Source organism: Leuciscus leuciscus (genome assembly GCF_965113295.1).
Source record: "Leuciscus leuciscus genome assembly, contig: HAP1_SCAFFOLD_852, whole genome shotgun sequence".
NCBI lineage: Eukaryota > Metazoa > Chordata > Actinopteri > Cypriniformes > Leuciscidae > Leuciscus > Leuciscus leuciscus.
This window is the reverse complement of record NW_028117888.1, coordinates 1-18458: the sequence shown is the minus strand read 5'-3', so window position 1 is coordinate 18458 and position 18458 is coordinate 1. Positions and strand designations below refer to the sequence as shown.

The 18458-nt window shown below is 37.7% G+C and overlaps 2 protein-coding genes and 1 long non-coding RNA gene across 3 annotated transcripts; 2 read left to right on the top strand and 1 right to left on the bottom strand.

Moving 5' to 3' along the window:
• Window positions 1-6: 6 nt before the first annotated feature.
• Window positions 7-14002, top strand: LOC309492026 (5'-3' exoribonuclease 2-like). Its single transcript, XM_082191039.1, has 9 exons — window positions 7-11; window positions 748-845; window positions 1040-1119; window positions 2013-2069; window positions 2501-2569; window positions 2721-2849; window positions 4535-4692; window positions 12100-12139; window positions 13701-14002. Coding segments are annotated over exons 1-9 (780 nt in total). The 5' UTR covers window positions 7-10; the 3' UTR covers window positions 13849-14002.
• LOC309492027 lies at window positions 4699-11294 on the top strand. The gene is made up of 2 exons (XR_014203408.1): window positions 4699-5373; window positions 5404-11294. It is a non-coding gene; the product is annotated as an uncharacterized lncRNA (long non-coding RNA).
• A 1187-nt stretch (window positions 14003-15189) lies between the features above and the next one.
• On the bottom strand, window positions 15190-18458 carry LOC309492025 (homeobox protein Nkx-2.4-like; the record flags this gene model as incomplete). Its single annotated transcript, XM_082191038.1, has 2 exons — window positions 15190-16816; window positions 18203-18458. 2 exons carry the CDS (start codon window positions 18456-18458, stop codon window positions 16257-16259), a joined length of 816 nt encoding a protein of 271 aa, XP_082047164.1. The 3' UTR covers window positions 15190-16256.

The window sequence follows — 18458 nt, the reverse complement described above, 5'->3', positions numbered from 1 at the left end:
CCCAGAAGAGAGTAAGGCATATACCTTCATTGCCACTAAGCAGTCAAGCAGAAATACTTGCCGATCATGGTCTGTCCTTAACTCTTTCCCTGCCATTGATGGAATTTTCCATCATTTGAGACAACACTTCTCCGCAGTTGACCGAAATTTTCTGCTTTCCATGTTTTTGGTTATACGCTAGGGAGCGCTATTATGCATCTTCTGAAAAAGTACTGAATCTCCTGATCAAAACAGGCAAAGAAGATTCAGAAACAAGTGCTAGCATATGTAAAATAATGCGATAATCAACATTAAACAGAATATAAATCAAAACGGCCTAATGTTACCGAATGAAATGTCGACCGAGGATGAGCTATAGGACTGTGAGGCTTTGAACTCGATCTACTCCAGCTGTTTTGATCATCATTGGTATTAATCCCATCCAGATGTAGTCTTTGATTTTGTTTAAAATGTTGCTTTTTGTTTATGAAACTTACCCATATTCAAATGTTGATTTAAAAAAAGAATGCATGAACCGTTTAAAAGCAGAATGTCTTTTCTTTCTTTGGATACATTGCTTGTTCGGATATTCATACAACAAAATATTCTGGGGGTCAGAAATTTTTGTGTGAGAGAAAATGATCAAAAATGCTGGCGGTGGCTGGCAACTTTTCAAAAACCCTGGCGGGGAAAGAGTTAATTATTTTCTGCTTTAAAGTGGTTTATCTTTGGTGTTATAATTTTACTTTACAATCTGGTTGTTTTCAGTGAGAAGGAACAGTCTGGGAAGTGATGTCATGTTTGTTGGGAAGTCCCACCCCCTGTGTGATTTCATCCAGGAACTCTACCGTGCAGAATCTCATGAGGTACTGGTCTTCCTCTATATAACCCAAACATATCGTCCAGCTGAAAAGTGAATTTTTTTTTTATCAATTAATCATGATAATTATAAACGGCCAATAATTATAATAACAAGATTGAGATAAAATGAAAAATTGTGTTTCTGCTGTGTTCTCATTTAAATTCTCTGTCTGTAAATGTACAATGCTCTCTCTTCAAGGCCACTGAGATCCCTGCAGAATTTTGCCATGGAATCCAAGGTATATTAAATCTAGATGAAGACCCTATTCTACCAGATAAGTAAGGAGACAACACATTTATCTTTTGTTTCTTGATGACTTTATGTTTAGCCTAGGGGTGTGGGGGGGGTGTGTGTGGGGAGAAATCAATTCACATATGAATCACATATAAACATTTGGGAGCAAATCAGATGTGTAACAGTATATTAGATCCGTGCAGATCCTGTTGCCATCTGTTTCATTAATGTTAATTTTAAAAATAATAATTAATTTATAAAGTGAAGACTATAGTATTTTTTACATTTGATTGTATTTGATTTCTGTAGTATTTCCTAAGACATTTTTAAATAAAGCTAGGCTGCTGTACCTGAAAAACTTGGTTGATTTAATTTGTGTATATATATAATTTTTTTTTCTATAGTATTTGTCCTGTTGTTTTATTTTCATTTTATTAACCAGTTTTATTTTTGCAAAAGTTTTCATTTTTCTATCAAGGAATTTGATTGATGTACTAAGTAGATATTCTCTGTCTCAGGGCTGCCTTCCTTTTTTACAGAAGACTGCCAGTCGTGTGTGTAATGATTGCAGTCAGCTTAAAAAACACAACCAATTTCTAGGTTTACAATTAATTCAGTGAGATGTTGTTGTTTTTTTCGTTTTTTTTTCTCTTAGACCTATTAAACTGTCTACCGCAGTCAAATAAGAAAAGTAACACAAAACCGTAAACTACAATCAAATCCATACATTTATCGAATTGAAATTTGATTAAAAAACGAGAATAGATTTTATTTTTTATTATTGAATCGTGACCTCAAGAATCAATTTGAATCGAATCGTGAGGGACCAAAAGATTTCCACCCCTAGTTTTGTCATTACCTGGACAATGTCTGTTGAGGCACTTGAGACTAAAGCTTTACAAATCCTGTGAAACAACATCCCTTTTGTTTTCCTCAGACCAGTGGAGTCACCCATCCCAACACTGAGAGACATCCGCAGCAGCTGTGCTATCGGGTAAGAGTTTGCTTTATGCGTCAACCAATTATCCGCCAATGCGCATCAAATAACGTCTGATTCACAGATCTGATCAATATTGATTTATTGCTAGTCGTTTGCATCTTTCAACCCTTCCCTTTCAGTTGCTATTTTCATTTGGTTTATTAGTTTGTGCATCAGTCTGGTTCTTTTAAGCCCTATCAGCTTCTCAAGGACTCATATTTGTGCCCTTCCAGAGACACACATGACCATCTCAAAAATGTAGTGTAAGGCATTGAAACCTTGTCCTGCTGATATTTAGTGGTTCCTCTAGAGGTCAGACGCTGCATGAAACCCAGAGATGTTCAATACAAACTTGAGTTGACTGATGCAGTTTATCTGAATGGCTCTGCAATGAGATGTTTCCACTTAAAGTTTGTACTTAAATAGTGATTGTTTCTGGTTGGCAGAATCAAATTTCAGGATCCGCAGTATGATGATGGCTTTGTGTTCAAGGCTGTTATCCTACCAGGGGCAAAGTAAGTGCTGCACTATTCAATGAAAATGCATAAATATCAAGACCTATTAAATATTCGCATAAAAGCGAGTTTGAATACATTGAGTGGGCTTTTCAATAATGCAATGTTGTTTGAATATTTTATATGTATGTATTACAATTTCTCACTCCAGGATCCCTAGCAAGGTTCTGAAACCAGGTGACTTTGAACAGGGTAACCGTGGCCGATGGAGACCTCAACTGGGATTCAACCCAAACCGCCAACAAGCCCATCTGGACCAATCCGGTTTCAGAAAGCTCAAGTAAAGAAAATCCCATAGAATCCATCAGTTTATTTGGTTGAATTCTTGCATTTAATGTTTATAAGTGTTATGGTGTAAAAAGAAACCAAATTAGTGCAATAGTTTGTATAAAACGGGCTAATTAAACATCTGGTGAATTCAGGCTTGAATGAGGAGAGATGAATTATGCATGGTGTTTAGGGGAGATGTATGCAGATGAAAGCCCACCAAAGACTTAATTTCTTAATGAAAGCAGTTTGATTGGATGGTGCAGACAGGTGTTCTTGGACTTCAAATAGTTCTGTGAAGGGTTGTTTTTTTACACTTTAAACCCTCTAATTTTCAATGTTTCTTTGTCAGAATATTTGACATTTAAGGGATATTTAAATATTTTAGATCAGGAGTTATCAATCTTTTCCCACCAAAAGTCGTATTAATTATGCATTTATATACTATTTATATTTAAGTTTTGGTCATTTTGTTCATGCTTTTGTCATTTATATTAGTTTTTTTTTTCTCAAATAATTTATTTCAGTTTTAGTACTCATTAGCCAAGGCAGCATTTCTAATTTTAGTTTTTCATATGGAAAATTTATAAATTTTTTTCAACATTATTTCACTTAAAGGAATAGTTCACCCAAAAATGAAAATTATCCCATAATTTACTGCCCCTCAAGCCATCCTAGGTGTATATTACTGTCTTCTTTCAGCCAAACACTATCAGAGCTATATTCAATCCCTGCTCTTCCAAGCTTTATAATGGCATTGAATAGTGCCCAAGTTTTTAAAGCTCCAAAAAGCACATCCATTCATCATAAAAATAATCCATATGGCTCCAGTGGGTTTAATAAATGCCTTCTGAAGCAAAGCGATGTGTTTTTGTGAGAAAAATATCCATATTTAAAGCTTTATAAACTATGAACACTGGTTCCAGCAGCGGTCGTACACGTGTTAAACCCACTGGATTATGCCGGGGTCAGACTACACGGGCTAACCCGATTTTGGCATTATCCATTTGATGTGGGGAATCAATCGTTTTATCTCGTATAGCGTGTCATAGTTGAGGACAACCATTGTCGCATCTGTGATGCCTCACGACATGTAGACTAGCATTTATTAATTTTTTCGGTCTTCCACAACGGGTTTTGTCACATCTGTGACATTGACCAATTGGAGCACAGAATCCATAGGATTTGTGGAGCTATGGCAGTACTCCTGCCTCTATGATGTTTCCTTGAGGGACGACCACGACAGAGTGAAAAAGCAACCCGGTGAATAGACAAAAAAAAAAAAAATTCTACAGTCAAAAAAAAAAAAAAAAACTATTTTAGTTCTCTTTAGAGGATTCCATACTGTCCTCTTAATGCAATCTAGGAACATGAATAGGGATAATCAATTTTTGTGTGAACTTCCTTTAATGAAAAACAAATTTTAATACTTTGTTTTACTAAATGATAACAATAACCCAAACACCCCCTCTGCCAACTTGGGGACAACCAACCATGGACCAGAGATATAAAAAGAAATGCATTAATAAATACAACCAAATAAATGTAGAATTCTTTTTTGTATATTAAATTATTACATTTTGACAAGCTTGCAGAGTAACCTCCAGGGGCTAAAAACCCTGATCATCAACAAATAAAAACTTCCAGCTTATGTCAATTTTTCTCATCCCTCTCTCTCTCTCTTTCTCTCTCTTTCAGTCACCATGTGGGCATGAATCAAGGGGCGGGTCATTTTGGCCGTGGCCAGTCTTTCGAGGGTCAGCATAGTGGCGGTCAGTACAGCAATGCCCCGCCTCCCAGAAACTACAACCAAGGAAACTACCGTCCACCCCGAGACAATTACCCTCAAAACCAGTGTGAGTTTAAACTTTCCTAGAGTAAAATCAACTTAAGATAATTGAAAAATGATCACATGAAAACACTTTTTTTCCAAAAACTGATGTCTATAATTATTAGGGTTGAGTACCGAACTCTGTACTTTTAATGGCGCCGACCTAATTATGTCGGTACTACCAAGTATCGATTCACATTAAATCAATCAGTGCCAAATTTCGGTGCCTGACAACGCATCTGGGCGCGAGACTATTTAAATACGAATCCTGCATGTTCTGCGTGTCTCTGTGTGAATGAGTGGCGCAGACGCGCGGTTTCATTTACCACACACACACACACACACTAGCGCACACTAGCACACGTGATGCTCGCAGTGTTATTCAGCCTCTGCAGTCTCAATATATATGAGAACATTTTGTTTGACAAAAAAAGTTTAATTTAATATAATTAAGATCAATTAAATTAATGTTTTATGTCTTCATTTGATTACTAAAATTCACAGCACACAAATTCACAATTTTTGGAATAACAAAATCTTTCATTGAAATTTATCTTTATTATTACTAAAATGGTTGTTTTTATTAATATTCAAGCATCACAGACAATGGCAGACAGCGACCAAGGCAGCTCTAGCATAATGTCAATAACACTTCTACAAATGACTTTAGTTGTTGAGGTAAACATGCCTAAAGTACCGAAAAAAGGTACCGCTGGGATCCGGCACCGAATTTCAGGTACCGGTTTAAATGTGAACGTACCCAACCCTAATAATTATCCTATAAAATATTAGTTTACCAAATATTTGCTGGTGGTCCACTAATCTTGATCATTTTTTGGATCATCATGGCAGCATGAGCCTACAGTTCCCTCTTTTTGCACACGTTTTTGTTTTCCACACGCAATCAAGATAATTTATTAGTTTAACTTGATATGAAGCGCAGTTCCTTATCAGGGCTCTACATTATCGCTTGTCTGGGACAAGTGGATTTTCTGAAGCGGCAAGTGAAAGAGAATTTTATTTCCCCGACCAGTAGCCTGATTAAAACAAAAAAATTCTGATTGAATTTATTGTCCAAATTTAAGAATTTGAAATGAAAGATGAAGCATACATTTAATATGATTAGGGGAGAAAATGCCATTTTATAAAGTTTATTTTTATTTTTTATGCACCCAAGGTAAATATCACAAATATGCTGATAGAACACTGAGAATATTTCTTCTGAATAAATTATATTTACACCACAAAAAAAAAAAAAAATTCTGTACAAGCAATATTTTTACTCAGACAAGTGAATGACCGATTTACTTGTTTGAAGGACAAGCACATGACAAGGCTTAATGTCGAGCCTTGCTCATACTATTAGGCTTTTTCACACAGTCCACTTGTATTCCAGTGGTCCAGAGACGGGCCTTTGTGTCTGGGCAGCGTTTAATACAGTCGTTTGGTGACACCAAGGGACAGGAGTCGCTCTTGATGTGTACAGTGATCTGTGTTCGTGAGCAGCTCCTGCGCTGCTCTCCTCCGCCGTCACTTTGATGTGCCAATTTGCAAGCTGATGAATAATGGCATCTGTGGGCGAATGGAAGCCGCCCTGCTGCCACTTGATGCAAATAGATGTTTGGGGGGTTTTGCTGATCACTGCTGCTCTTCAGTGGCCTGTGCACTCCGGCCCTGATGCAAAACCCTCCAGTTAAACATGCAACACAGTAACCGTCCTCAACGCCATTCATGTTTCTATGAATAAAGCCAGGTTCACTGTACGATTTTGCACGACCAAGAGTGCCGTCTTCCTAAATACCATAATGATTGAAAATGGCACTGACATAATATTAACTACTTGTTTATTCAACTGATGTATGAAATCACTTACATTTTAGACGCAATATTGAATTTTTGTTCTATTTCAGCAGTGAAAATATTTCCAAACAAAGATCACAGCAACACTCGGCCATGTTTCATTCCTGAATGATTCAGCGTTTTGAACGAATCGGTTAAGTCGAAGATTCAATGACCCATTCATAAACAACTGCCTCATTCTTTAATGAATCAGCCGTTTGAATGAATGATTCAATGAAGTCTTTGATCACTAGATTGACATGTTCAACGACGGGCGATTAATGAGTTGGACAGAATTTAATCAGAGATTTGATTTGATTGTGTGTCAGAAGATTTGACGCACAGTCCTGTAGTCTGGCTTCTCTTACGACAACCGTCAAATCAAAAACCAATAGGAACCTGATGACGCAATTAGCGAGACAACTTTTTTTTTTTCTCAATTAATGCTACAGATTGTTTTTGTTTGCTAGCCACTGTTTCGCTCATGTAAAGCAGCTCAGTCACTGAATGTCACGGATTTATGTAAAACTCCAGACGAGTCTTCTTGCCTCCAAAATGGACCAAAAAAAGAATCACCATAAAGTATAGCTTTGTCTGATATTTAAGCTGTAATATCCTTTTATCCACAGATCTCTATTGCAGTCACACATAAATGTGTCATTAGCCACGTTTCCGTTACCCTTCAAATTGCACAAATTGAAGTTGCGAATTGGAAATACGCCCAATGGAGACGTGTCAATTTCGCAAAAGTTTTTCCGCTCGCATGAGGTGGTTTTTCAGGCAATTCGAAAAAGGAATATTTTGCAAAACTGCAATGGAAACAGTTTTTGCGCATTTACAGTCACATGACTTAGAAGGCACGGTGTGTTTGGAACAGAATACAATACAGAGTTCTTTATTAAATTCATAAAAGACAAAAGAATTACAGAAATACTGGATTCTAAACCTCATAGAGGTGCCACAATCAAGACCTCGGAGCAGAAATGAGTGAGAAACACCCAAAAACACCTAAAATGTGCCGCTCACAGTACAAGGGTCTTTTCTTGCCATTAATGCTTGGATAACACGCGCATATATATATATATATATATACATACCTACCAACGTCCGTTGCCATGATTTTTGGAATTACTTGTCGCGAGAGGAAAAAATGACGTTTTAGTCGCATAACATCGGTTAATGGAAACGCCGTCATTTCGCAATAGTTTTTCATCGATATTTAGAAAAAATCTGAAAAGTTGAGCAAATCTGTAATGGAAACGCGCCTAATGATACTTTTTTTTTTTTTTTTTTTTTTTTCTCAGGTTTTTCTGAGATTAATGACTTGAATTGTTACTTACAAAAAATATAAAACTTCAATATGTAATCCACGAGTCATGTATCCAGTTTTTATGGTCCTTGGAGCTAAAACAGCCACAGTCTCTCTTCACTATTCATCGAATAGAGCAGCATGCGCATTTCCCCAAACATCTCCTTTTGTGTTCCATCTAAAAATGACACTTTTCTGCAATTTTATGTTTTATCAGTCAGGTAGTTGCATCGATAACCTCGTGACATTTTTTTCCCATGCTGCTATACTGGAGCTTTGTTTCTCTAGTGGAGTGTGTCTGTGTGCCAGAGACCAAATCCTCGTTAACTTTTCCCAGCTCGCTGTCCTTCTCCCTCTCCCTCCTGCGGTGTCGGCTCAATGCGAAGTTCCCGAGACGCGCTGAAGGCTTTTGTTAACCCTAATCAAAACAGCTGGTGCTAAAGGACCAACTAGTGTATTACAGTCCTGCGGTCTTCATTCTATGGATATTGATAAGCTGTATTGTAGAGGTTCATTACGGGCTCATTACAGAGATCAGGGTCCATCTGTGTGTGTACGTCTGCGCTCTGGGACGATGTAATCCCTGTGTTAAGTTAATGAGAACACTGTTTACTGTTGTTTTTAATGCGTAATCCTATTTGGGCTTTGTGTCAACTGGCTTTAACTTCCCAACGTTCAGTGTGTGTGGACTGCAGTTGGTGTTTATTGAGAGCAGGATGAATTGGCTGTAATTTTGTCTTTCGTTTGACTGGTTGTGAGATGAGCTGGGATGAATTAGTGCTTGATAATGGAGGTGTAAGTGGGTGGTCCAGCCTCTTTCTCTCTCTCTCTGGTCATTAGATCTCTCACTGCATTTTTGGAGGTGTTTATTGGCTGCCAAATTAAATGTCTAGTACATCTGACAGCATCTGTTGCATGCTGTTAATCACCACAGTAAATTTGGTCTCGTCCTGCTTTTTTATAGTACGGCATATACAATAGACGTCATCAATGAGGGAAGACACTGCAGCTGAAATATGCAGAAGTATAGCCACAAGACAAAACATTATGGTAATATAAGACTAATGTCATTAAAAATGCTCTGTATTTTCAACTTTGCATCTCCATTACGACCAATTTAAGCACTTATACCGTGTTCTTTAGCTAGTGAAATCCCATTAGCTTTATGGGAATCCCATAACACAATCTTTGACAGTGGCATACACATGATTTGAATCACTTTAAATCTCGATTAGATTATGTAATGATGATTGTTATGAGCTTGATGCTTTGTATACTTTTAACCAATGCTTTTTTCTAAAGCGACTTACAATGCTTACAATGTTCAATGCAGCTTGTGTCAGTGAAAAGCTATATGGGATTTACATAAAGCGAAATGGGATTTCACTGACAGTGACTGCAATGACAGAAGAAAAATGTCAAATGCTGACAGAGAACTTAACAATTTGAGTGGGGACCGTTTCATTCTTACCTTTTATAAAGTAGTTTTAAAAATCCATTCTGTATAAACTTTGAAAATTAGTAGTCGGAAGCGCAATGTTTTTATGTAAACTGGTCACGTGCTGCGTTCATCCAATCAATGACACAGCAAATATGCAAATAAGAGCGTTTAGGAATATACGGTGTGAAACTCCGGGCTATGAATACCCAGTTTTATTGTAGATTATGAAGCAGTGTGAGTCCATTTACCTGGAGTTTTAGATGACCATTTCATGTGTGAAAAGCCCTATAATTAATGCTGGTGTTGTTTTTAATTGATGTGCGACCTGTGCATATGATAACATCTATTAAAATTATTTATTTTTTTGCTTTAGGTGTCCGTGACCCTTTAAAGCCATCTGTGCACTTGCCCCATAGTCGTTCTTTGCAAGTGCATTACATTATTTTCTATGGTAAATGTCTTTGCGTCGACACCTAGGTCATTCTTTTTAAAGCATTAAAATCCTGTTTGCTTCCAAAGAAGGGAATTTATTTTTTTCTTCTCATCTTTACTCCACCTTCAAGCCTACATTTGTAAATGACAGCTTTTTCTTTTGGGCTGAAGTTCTTGTCTTTGTCCCTCTCTCTCTCACACACACACACACACACACACACACACACACACACACACACACACACACACACACACACACACACACACACACACACACTCATCTCTGCTCCTGCCCCTATAAAACAAACAGCTCGGAGCCCCGCAGCTGGTGATCGCCTTGGCAACGGTGGATCAGGAAAGAAGCTGCTTGCTACTTTTTTTAAAGTCTGTCTTTGTGAAGGACCTGCAGCGCTGGAACTAGAGCACTTGAGCTCGCCGCAGCGCCGGCTGATGAATGCTTATTTCATTTAGCACGGGAAGAAATGCAAATGTGGCACTTTTGACGTCCCCCACCCCCCCCAACACTAAATCTTGTTCATATTACTGAACAACACAATTCACTTCATCTCTGAAACCATTTTCCTTGAAGTTAGAAGCTGATACAAATTAGGTTAATGCATTTTATTTTATTGATTATATTTGTTCACTGTAGCTTGGTTTGTGGTGGTAATTGTTTTGTTTTTTATGTCAGTGGAATTGGATCAGTTTGATTTTAATAAAAACATCCCACTCAAAAGTGCTTTATACAGCATTTGAGATATTATCTTGTTTTAACAGTTGTGGCACCTCCTCAGAAAATCATTGTAGTTTTAAATTCAAGGTTCCACATTAAAGCAAATAAATTCATTGTATTTTAAACTAGAGCTGCCCGATTCTGGACAAATTGAGAATCACGATTTTTATTTATTTTTTAAACAGAGATCATGATATTCTGAACAGACAAATAAACCATCTTTATTGTGGTTATGACAAATAAGAGGTTATGACAAAATGTTAATTGCTGTAGTCCATTTAAAATGTTTAATGAATCAGTTTTTTTTTTTTTAATCAGTTTGATCGAATGATTCCCTTTTTTTTCTTTTTTTTTTCACTAATGGTGTAATCGATACGATCTTTATTTGAAGCACCAAGTTACTTTCAAAAGGTGATTTGGTCTATTTTGATCGCTACCACCAACATCATGTTAATATCCGAACTATAAGCTGTTATCCCATGCTTCTGTGATCAATTGAATATTTAGATGTTCCTAAGGTGTTTTGAGTGATGCTAAGTGGTGGCTAGGGCGTTACTAAGGTATTTCAGTGGTTGCTAGGGTGTTACTAAGTTGTTTCAGTGGTTGCTAGGGTGTTACTAAGGTGTTTCAGTGGTTGTTGGTGAATGCTCATTTCATTTAGCACAGTTTTATAGTGGTTGCTAAGGTGTTTTAGTTATGCATTTGCTGAGGTATTCTATTGGTTGCTTGCTGTGGTGTTATAGGTGGTTGCCAGGGTGTTTCTAAAACTTTACAATAAGGTTCCGTTTGTTAATATTTAACGGGTCCACGGACTCCACGCAAACATGAACTATGAACAGTTGTGGTGTTCACGTTATGTTAACTGAGATGAATTTTAAAAAACGTAACAAATGTTTTGCTCATTGTGAATGCATTAACCAACATTGGGAGCTTCATTGTAATGTATTACTGTGTTTTTTAGCATTGCCATGTGGTTTCTAGGGTGTTATCAAGGTGTGTCAGTGGTTGTTAGTGCTGCTATGTGGTAGCTATGGTATTTTAGTGGTTGCTAGGGTGCTACTAAGGTGTTTCAGTGGTTGTTAGTTCTGCTATGTGGTAGCTATGATATATTAGTGGTTGCTAGGGCATTACTAAGGTGTTTCAGTGGTTGTTAGTGAATGCTTATTTAATTTAGCACAGTTTTATAGTGGTTGCTAAGGTGTTGCTAAGGAGTTTATTCATTTGCTAAGTTATTCTATTGTTTGCTTGGTATGTGTTCTAGGTGGTTGCAAGGGTGTTTCTAAAACTTTACAATAAGGTTCCATTTGTTAAATATTATATATTTTATATTGTTAATTGTAAACGTATATATTTAATGGATCCACGCAAACATGAAGTTATATTGTTAACGTTATGTTAACTAAGATGAATAAATACTGTAACATTGCTTTAACGTTAACTGGGACCTTAAGTATCACTGTTTTTTAGCATTGCAATGCAGTTGCTAAGGTATTCTATTGGTTGTTAGGGTGTTTCTAAGGTGCTATGCAGTTGCTAAGGTATTCTATTAATTGCTGTGGTGTTCTATAGGTCGTGTCCCATATATCTGGGATGATTTGACGCAGATGTGCCTGAACTAGTGTTCTGCTTTAGTAAACGCCACTAATAAAACTCTAATCGCCTGTTTTCATCTTCACAGATTCCTGGCAGACTCCGGCCAGCTCCACACCGTATACCAGGTAAGATGTTTTCTATACACTCACGGCCACATATATTTAGTCCCGAAGGTCATTGCAAGGTGCTCCCACAATGCACCTGTGACAGTCTGTATTATACGTCTCCTTAATGCATTCAAGAATCCAGAGCAATGAAAATAGACTCGAGTTACCTTTTCCCTCCCGCTGTTCGCCGTCTTCCAGTGTAGGATACGAGTTATTGATGTTCTTCCTGGGGGGGCCGGCCTGGAATTAGTTTCTCTGCACGCTAAACAAATGTCCTGGTAAAGAGGTTTGCAGGGCTTAATGAGGCAGCACTAATGCGGGTGCAGTTCACGGTCTCTTGTGCGCAGGGGCCGCACAGAGCCGCCATTGATTCTGGCTCCAGACCACTTCAGGGACTAATCAGCTTCTTTTGGTTCAACTTTTTGGGCCCGGCAGCCCATTGTGGCCCTGTGTCACCTTAGGTCAGTAGTTATTAGAGCAGAGTTTCTTTAACCGTTCAGGACGGAGCCGAATGAAACGCACAAGGAACCTGGAGGAGGGATTATGGATTCCTCAGGAAGATTGTGACCTGCGTCAGTAATGAGGGATGCCTGTCAGTCCCGATGGTTTCTTTAGAGACCGATAGATGTTTGGGAGGAGTGGGTAGGTGAGCGCTGGTTACGGACATGTCATTCGTAGCGTTCGGGAGACTTTAGTTTTGATGAGCAAAGTGGAAATGAAAGAATGAACTTTAAAATGCTGCTTGAACGCCTGTTTGTTCTGCCTTGGGTTTGAGCTTTTTGCTGTTTCAAATGATCTAATGAAAGATTAGGTTTTTCTGATGTCCAGGAAAACACAGGAAATATGAGTGGATGTCAAAAATGTGATTCATCCAAATCTCAAGAAAATTGTGGGAATATCTATAGTTCTATAATAATAATAAAATAAATAAATAAATAATTATAATAAAATGTTGATTACATAAGACAACATGTTATAACAACAAACTTGTGACAACGGGAATATCTAGTCTCTTCTGTTCACCAAAGCTGCATTAAATTGATCAAAAATACAATAAAAACTAATTTTGTGAAATATAATTGCAATTTAAAATAACACATTAAACTGTAATATATTCCTGTCATCAAAGCTGTATTTTCAGCATCATTACTCCAGTCTTCAGTGTCACATGATCCTTCAGAAATCATTCTAATATGCTGATTTGAAACATTTCTGATTATCAGTTCAGTTAGTAACAGTTCTGCTACATTTTTGTGGAAACGATGATTGCATTTTATTTTTCAGCATTCTTTGATGAATGGAAATATCAAAAGAACAGCATTTATTTTAATTTTTTTGTTCCATATCTGTCACTTTTAATCAAGTTCATGCATTCTTGCTGAATAAAAGTATTTATTAATTTCCTTCACACACACATCTTATTGACCCCAAACTTTTGAACAGTATTATTTATAAGCTACTTTACCTTTATAATACCTGTATTATTTTTGTTACTGCTCTATCAGGTTGTATTTTTTTTCTGAAGCTTCCCGAAGACTCTTTACTTGAGTTTAAAGTGCCCCATGTTTGCTCTCCACAGGTTCCAGCAGGGAGCTCAGGGCTGGGATCAGTCGTACCAGCAGAACCAGCAGAGCCAGCAGAGAGGACGAGGAGGCTGGAGACCCGCTCACGGCCAGCAGGACCACCGCGGAGGAGGAGGAGGAGGAGGACGCTACAACTGGAGCTGAACGCTGCTGCTTTTCTATTCCAACATAACATTGTCTTTTTTGGGCTGTTGATTTGTAAAGTTTTTTTTTTCTTGTTTTACTGACAAAATGTTCTTATGTACTGATTTTTAAGAATATGCCTGTAAAACTTGTGAAATACACACAAGAGACAAGACTGCTGAGTTTGATTTATTTGTTGTGTGTGTGTGTGTTAGGTAGGGATGCACCGATCCACATTTTTTCACTTCCGATCCGATCCCGATACCTGAATTTGGATATCGGCCGATACCGATACTATTCCGATACCAGAGCTGTGTTTGCTTTAATATTATTATTATCATTATTGTTTATTTTATATGATGCTGAAATAAACTCCTCTCAACAGGCAAGTATGATATGTAGGCCTACATATTTATGCATGTATGGTAAGTATAAGGTCAGAAAAGGAAGTCAGAAAAACAGTAAATCCTGTTAACAGGAAAAATCCCATTCTGAAAACAAATATGCAACTGTAGGTCATGTCAATATTTATTACATTCCCAAAATGTCAAATATTGAGTCTTGAAATATAAGAAAAGTGCAAGTGTAAACATCTTACACACACTATCTAAAGGGTGATCCTCGCTCCGATGCTGTAACTCTCTCGATGAATGCTCGATCAACATCAGCCATGTGCAAACAGACAAGCGGATTTCGCCTCAGACGCGCGTCAATTTCGCTTCAAACTTTTGCTTTTTACGAGCGTCAATTTCGCTCTGGGCGCGCGAATGGATTCAAAATATTCAAGCGTCCAACTAGACGCGGCAGACGCGAATTTGACGCGCTATTCGCGTTTGGTGTGAACGCACAGTAACGTGGTGCTTTTTTAAATGTTTGATTGCATTCGTTGTGTTGTACGACGCGAGGGAGCTTCAACGAGCTCTGAATTACGGCTTTGCAAACATTGCATTTTGCTGTCTTGCTCTGCGGTGTTTCCAGTGTGAAGTATTTCCACACAGCGGCCGCAAACTGCGGAATGGATTTGCTGTCTTGCTCTGCGGTGTTTCCAGTGTGAAGTATTTCCACACAGCGGCCGCAAACTGCGGAATGGATTTCCTGAGCGGTGGCGTGTCTCATAACTCTGTGTCTCATTGAGCCGCGCCTCCGTTCAGGAAATCCATTCCGCAGTTTGCAGCCAGCTAGCAGACTAGCCGGCGGGAATCACTTTTGGAGTCATTTCAGCAGACAACGTTAAAGCGCAGACATGACTCAAGGATATCGGATATCTCCGCAGGTTGGATCGGGAAAATCCGATACGTGAATTACGCTGGTATCGGTCCCGATACCGATACTGGATCGGATCGGCCCCATCCCTAGTGTTAGGCATTCATTAGGTTCTCAATTCTAATGGTTTATTTTAATGTTGCTCTATTTGTAAACTCCTAATTCATAGCTGAGGTGAGCCCAAATTTATTTTGATGTATTTTAATCTTTAAATTGATATTCATAGCTTATCTCTTGGCAATTATAGATGCAAATGGACATTTTGAGAGTGTTTAAATTGAATTAATTAAAAGATTAAACATTAATAAAACAGAGTCGAATGGAATATATGACAATGATGAGTAAATTTGCTCATATTTTAATAGAAGCTGTGCTTTCAGTTTTAATTTTTGACCAATTAGATCATTTATTTTGAATCATGAAAAGATTTTCAAGATTTGATTGAGCAACGCAAAAACCCAAATGTCGATATACACGTTTTAATAAAAACACTTAATATTAATTTGGGTAATAATAGTCTCCTAAATGTTTAACAAAAAAATAAATGCATATCATGAACGGTGAAAACAAAATCCTGCTGTATATTGAGATATTATGTTGACGTCGAAAGATTGATAGCAAACAATAACATGAATTCGGGCTGATGTGCTAAAAATAATTTCTATTTTCAATCTAAATCGCATCAGTTAAGATCTTTAACAAGTGTATATTTCCGCAAGTCTGGTCGTTGAGATTTCATAAACGCAATGCGAATAATTGTCGCTTGGTTTGCTCAAACTATTTGAGGAACAAAAAAGGTTTCTTTCATATTTGCAGCACTCATATTTATTGTTTTCCTTTTTAAACTTACAAAAGACTTCAAGAAAGCATTCTTTGTCCAGTGTTAGATATTTACACAAAACATCTCTTCATCTACAGCTTGTATTTTACAAAGCAACAAAAATGATGTCGGATTAAACTAGCCTTCATCTCACACACACACACACACACGCACGCACTCTCATCCGCGTGAAGCTTTTCATTCAATAATGATTTAAAGTTACAATCCATACAATTCACATGAGGGTCCTGCATCAGTTTAAAAAATGCGTTTTAAAAAAGGTCTTTGTGTAAATGCACGTATTGATCCGTTTCCCGGGTGATGAAGGTGATTGACGTGTGAAGTGTCACCATGTTCTGCCGTACAGCAGGTTGGAGCTCACCATGCTGTTCGTGTACTCGATGAGCGCAGCGTCAGTCATGAGAGGAGGACTGGGAGACATCTCCTCCAGATCCTCCGCTGATCCCAAAGCTAAAGTCTCGCTGCCCATCACGTTCTGGACCGGTGTCGGTGTGTTGGAGCCGTTCTGACACGGTTTACCGTCCTTCACGAGCACTGGCACGGCCACGCGCCTCGGGGACTGTTGCGCGCACAGGTTTGCGGTGTCCGGCTGCTGGGTCGCTTTATCCTTCGCCTGGCGCTTCATTTTATACCTGTGATTCTGGAACCAGATCTTGACCTGGGTCGGGGTCAGGTGAATCATGCTGGCCAAATGTTCCCTCTCCGGTGCCGACAGATACTTCTGCTGCTTAAAGCGCCGCTCGAGCTCGTACACCTGCGCTTGAGAGAAGAGCACGCGCCGTTTCCTGCGCGGCGCCGCGTGTAAAGTCACCATAGATTTACTTGCGTCCATGCCCGGTAACGTGCCCATGTTCATGCCCGCTGAGGGACCCATAAACCTGGAGACTTGAGAGAACAAGCACAGTAATATTAGTATTAATGATAATAATAAACTTTATTTATATAGCACTTTTCAGGCATAAATGCAGTTCAAAGTGCTTTACATAAAAATTATATAGGCAAATATAAACAGCAACATCACATTCGATAAAAAATATGCATCAAATATAAGAGATCAAATAAATGAAATGCAACATACAGGATCAAATATTAAAACATATGAAGGAAAAACATGAACGTAAAAATAATCTGCTACCACACATCTAGGAAATGCTAAAATATATAGGAGACGATTTATTATAAACACAATTCAGAGTAACTAATTTAATGCCAGTTAAGTTTCTTTAAAAAAAATACTAAGTGTAGCCTACTATATAGCACATCTGAAGTGTTTGACGCATTATACAGTTCAACTCATAGAAGCCTATTATTTAGTATGAAACAAAAAAATATTTTAATTATTTGGTAGAAATATATAATTTTCTATAGCATATATAGGCCTGTAGCATTTTAAAAATTATTTGCTGTTTTACGGAAGATGTAAGTACAAAACATCCACTTATTTAGGCCTATTATATACATGAAATCGAATACAACAAAGAATTGAGCAAATAAAGAGATTTAAAAGTGCAAACCGAAAAGAGAAAATAATTAAAGGAAATTCTATATCTCTATACACTGAAAAAAAAAAGAAGCTTACGATTTACTTATTTTCACTCATAAAATGGCAAAATTGAAATAAAAAGGAACGGCTAGAATTAAGGGTGAAATTTTGAAGTAGAAAGACTGAAATAATATTTTCTTGTAAAACGTAGGCTACATTAAAACGTAATATTTTTAACTTCGAAAAATAATATTTACAGTCTATCTATCCATCTATCTATCTATCTATCTATCTATCTATCTATCTATCTATCTATCTATCTATTATCTATAGGCCCATTTATTTATTTAGGTTTCTGATGTGTGAGCAATCAATGCATTATATATGTTATATAATCTAAAGAATGAAATGCATGATGCAAGCCACATTTCATAAGCCTCATTAATATGACATGTTGACAGTATGTAAACAACACTGTAAAAAAAAAATCCTGGTTTATCACCTTTTTTTTTTTTTGTTAAATCAACTTAAATAATTTATGTGGTTAAGATATTTAGAGTTTCTATTGATTAAACCAATATCCTTAATTCATTTCAATGAACGCAACATTTTAAGGCGGCAGGTTACTTTTTTAAGTTAATCCAACAATATTTTTTTTACAGCGAAATGATGGATTTTTTTTCTCTCTATATGCTATTCTAAATGGCAATATATATATTTAAATGAACGTGACAGCTTTTTTGTTTGATAAGGCATACAGAATGAATGATTCTTTTCATCTGACTCACTTGTCGGGTATCTGGGCTCCGGGTTCGAGCCGTACCAGGCCGTGGCGGTCGCGCCGGTCCTCATGCTCTCCTGGTAGGACGGCAGGTCCCCCATGGCCCCGATAGTCCCGTTGCAGTATCCTCCCATGGCGCTGTGCGAGAACTGCGAGTGCGGCATGTGGTAGGTGTTGTGGCCCATGCTGTGCTGCTGAAGATTCGCCTGAGACACCTGAGTCTGTCTGTACAGAGGAGACGCCAGGCTCACGCTGCTCTCCAT

Bases quoted from the DNA above. Each gene is read 5' to 3' on its own strand.
- LOC309492026 (XM_082191039.1), top strand. The intron at 2,850-4,534 runs GTAAAGAAAATC...TCTCTCTTTCAG, and splicing joins TCCGGTTTCAGAAAGCTCAA to TCACCATGTGGGCATGAATC. The intron at 4,693-12,099 runs GTGAGTTTAAAC...TCATCTTCACAG, and splicing joins CAATTACCCTCAAAACCAGT to ATTCCTGGCAGACTCCGGCC.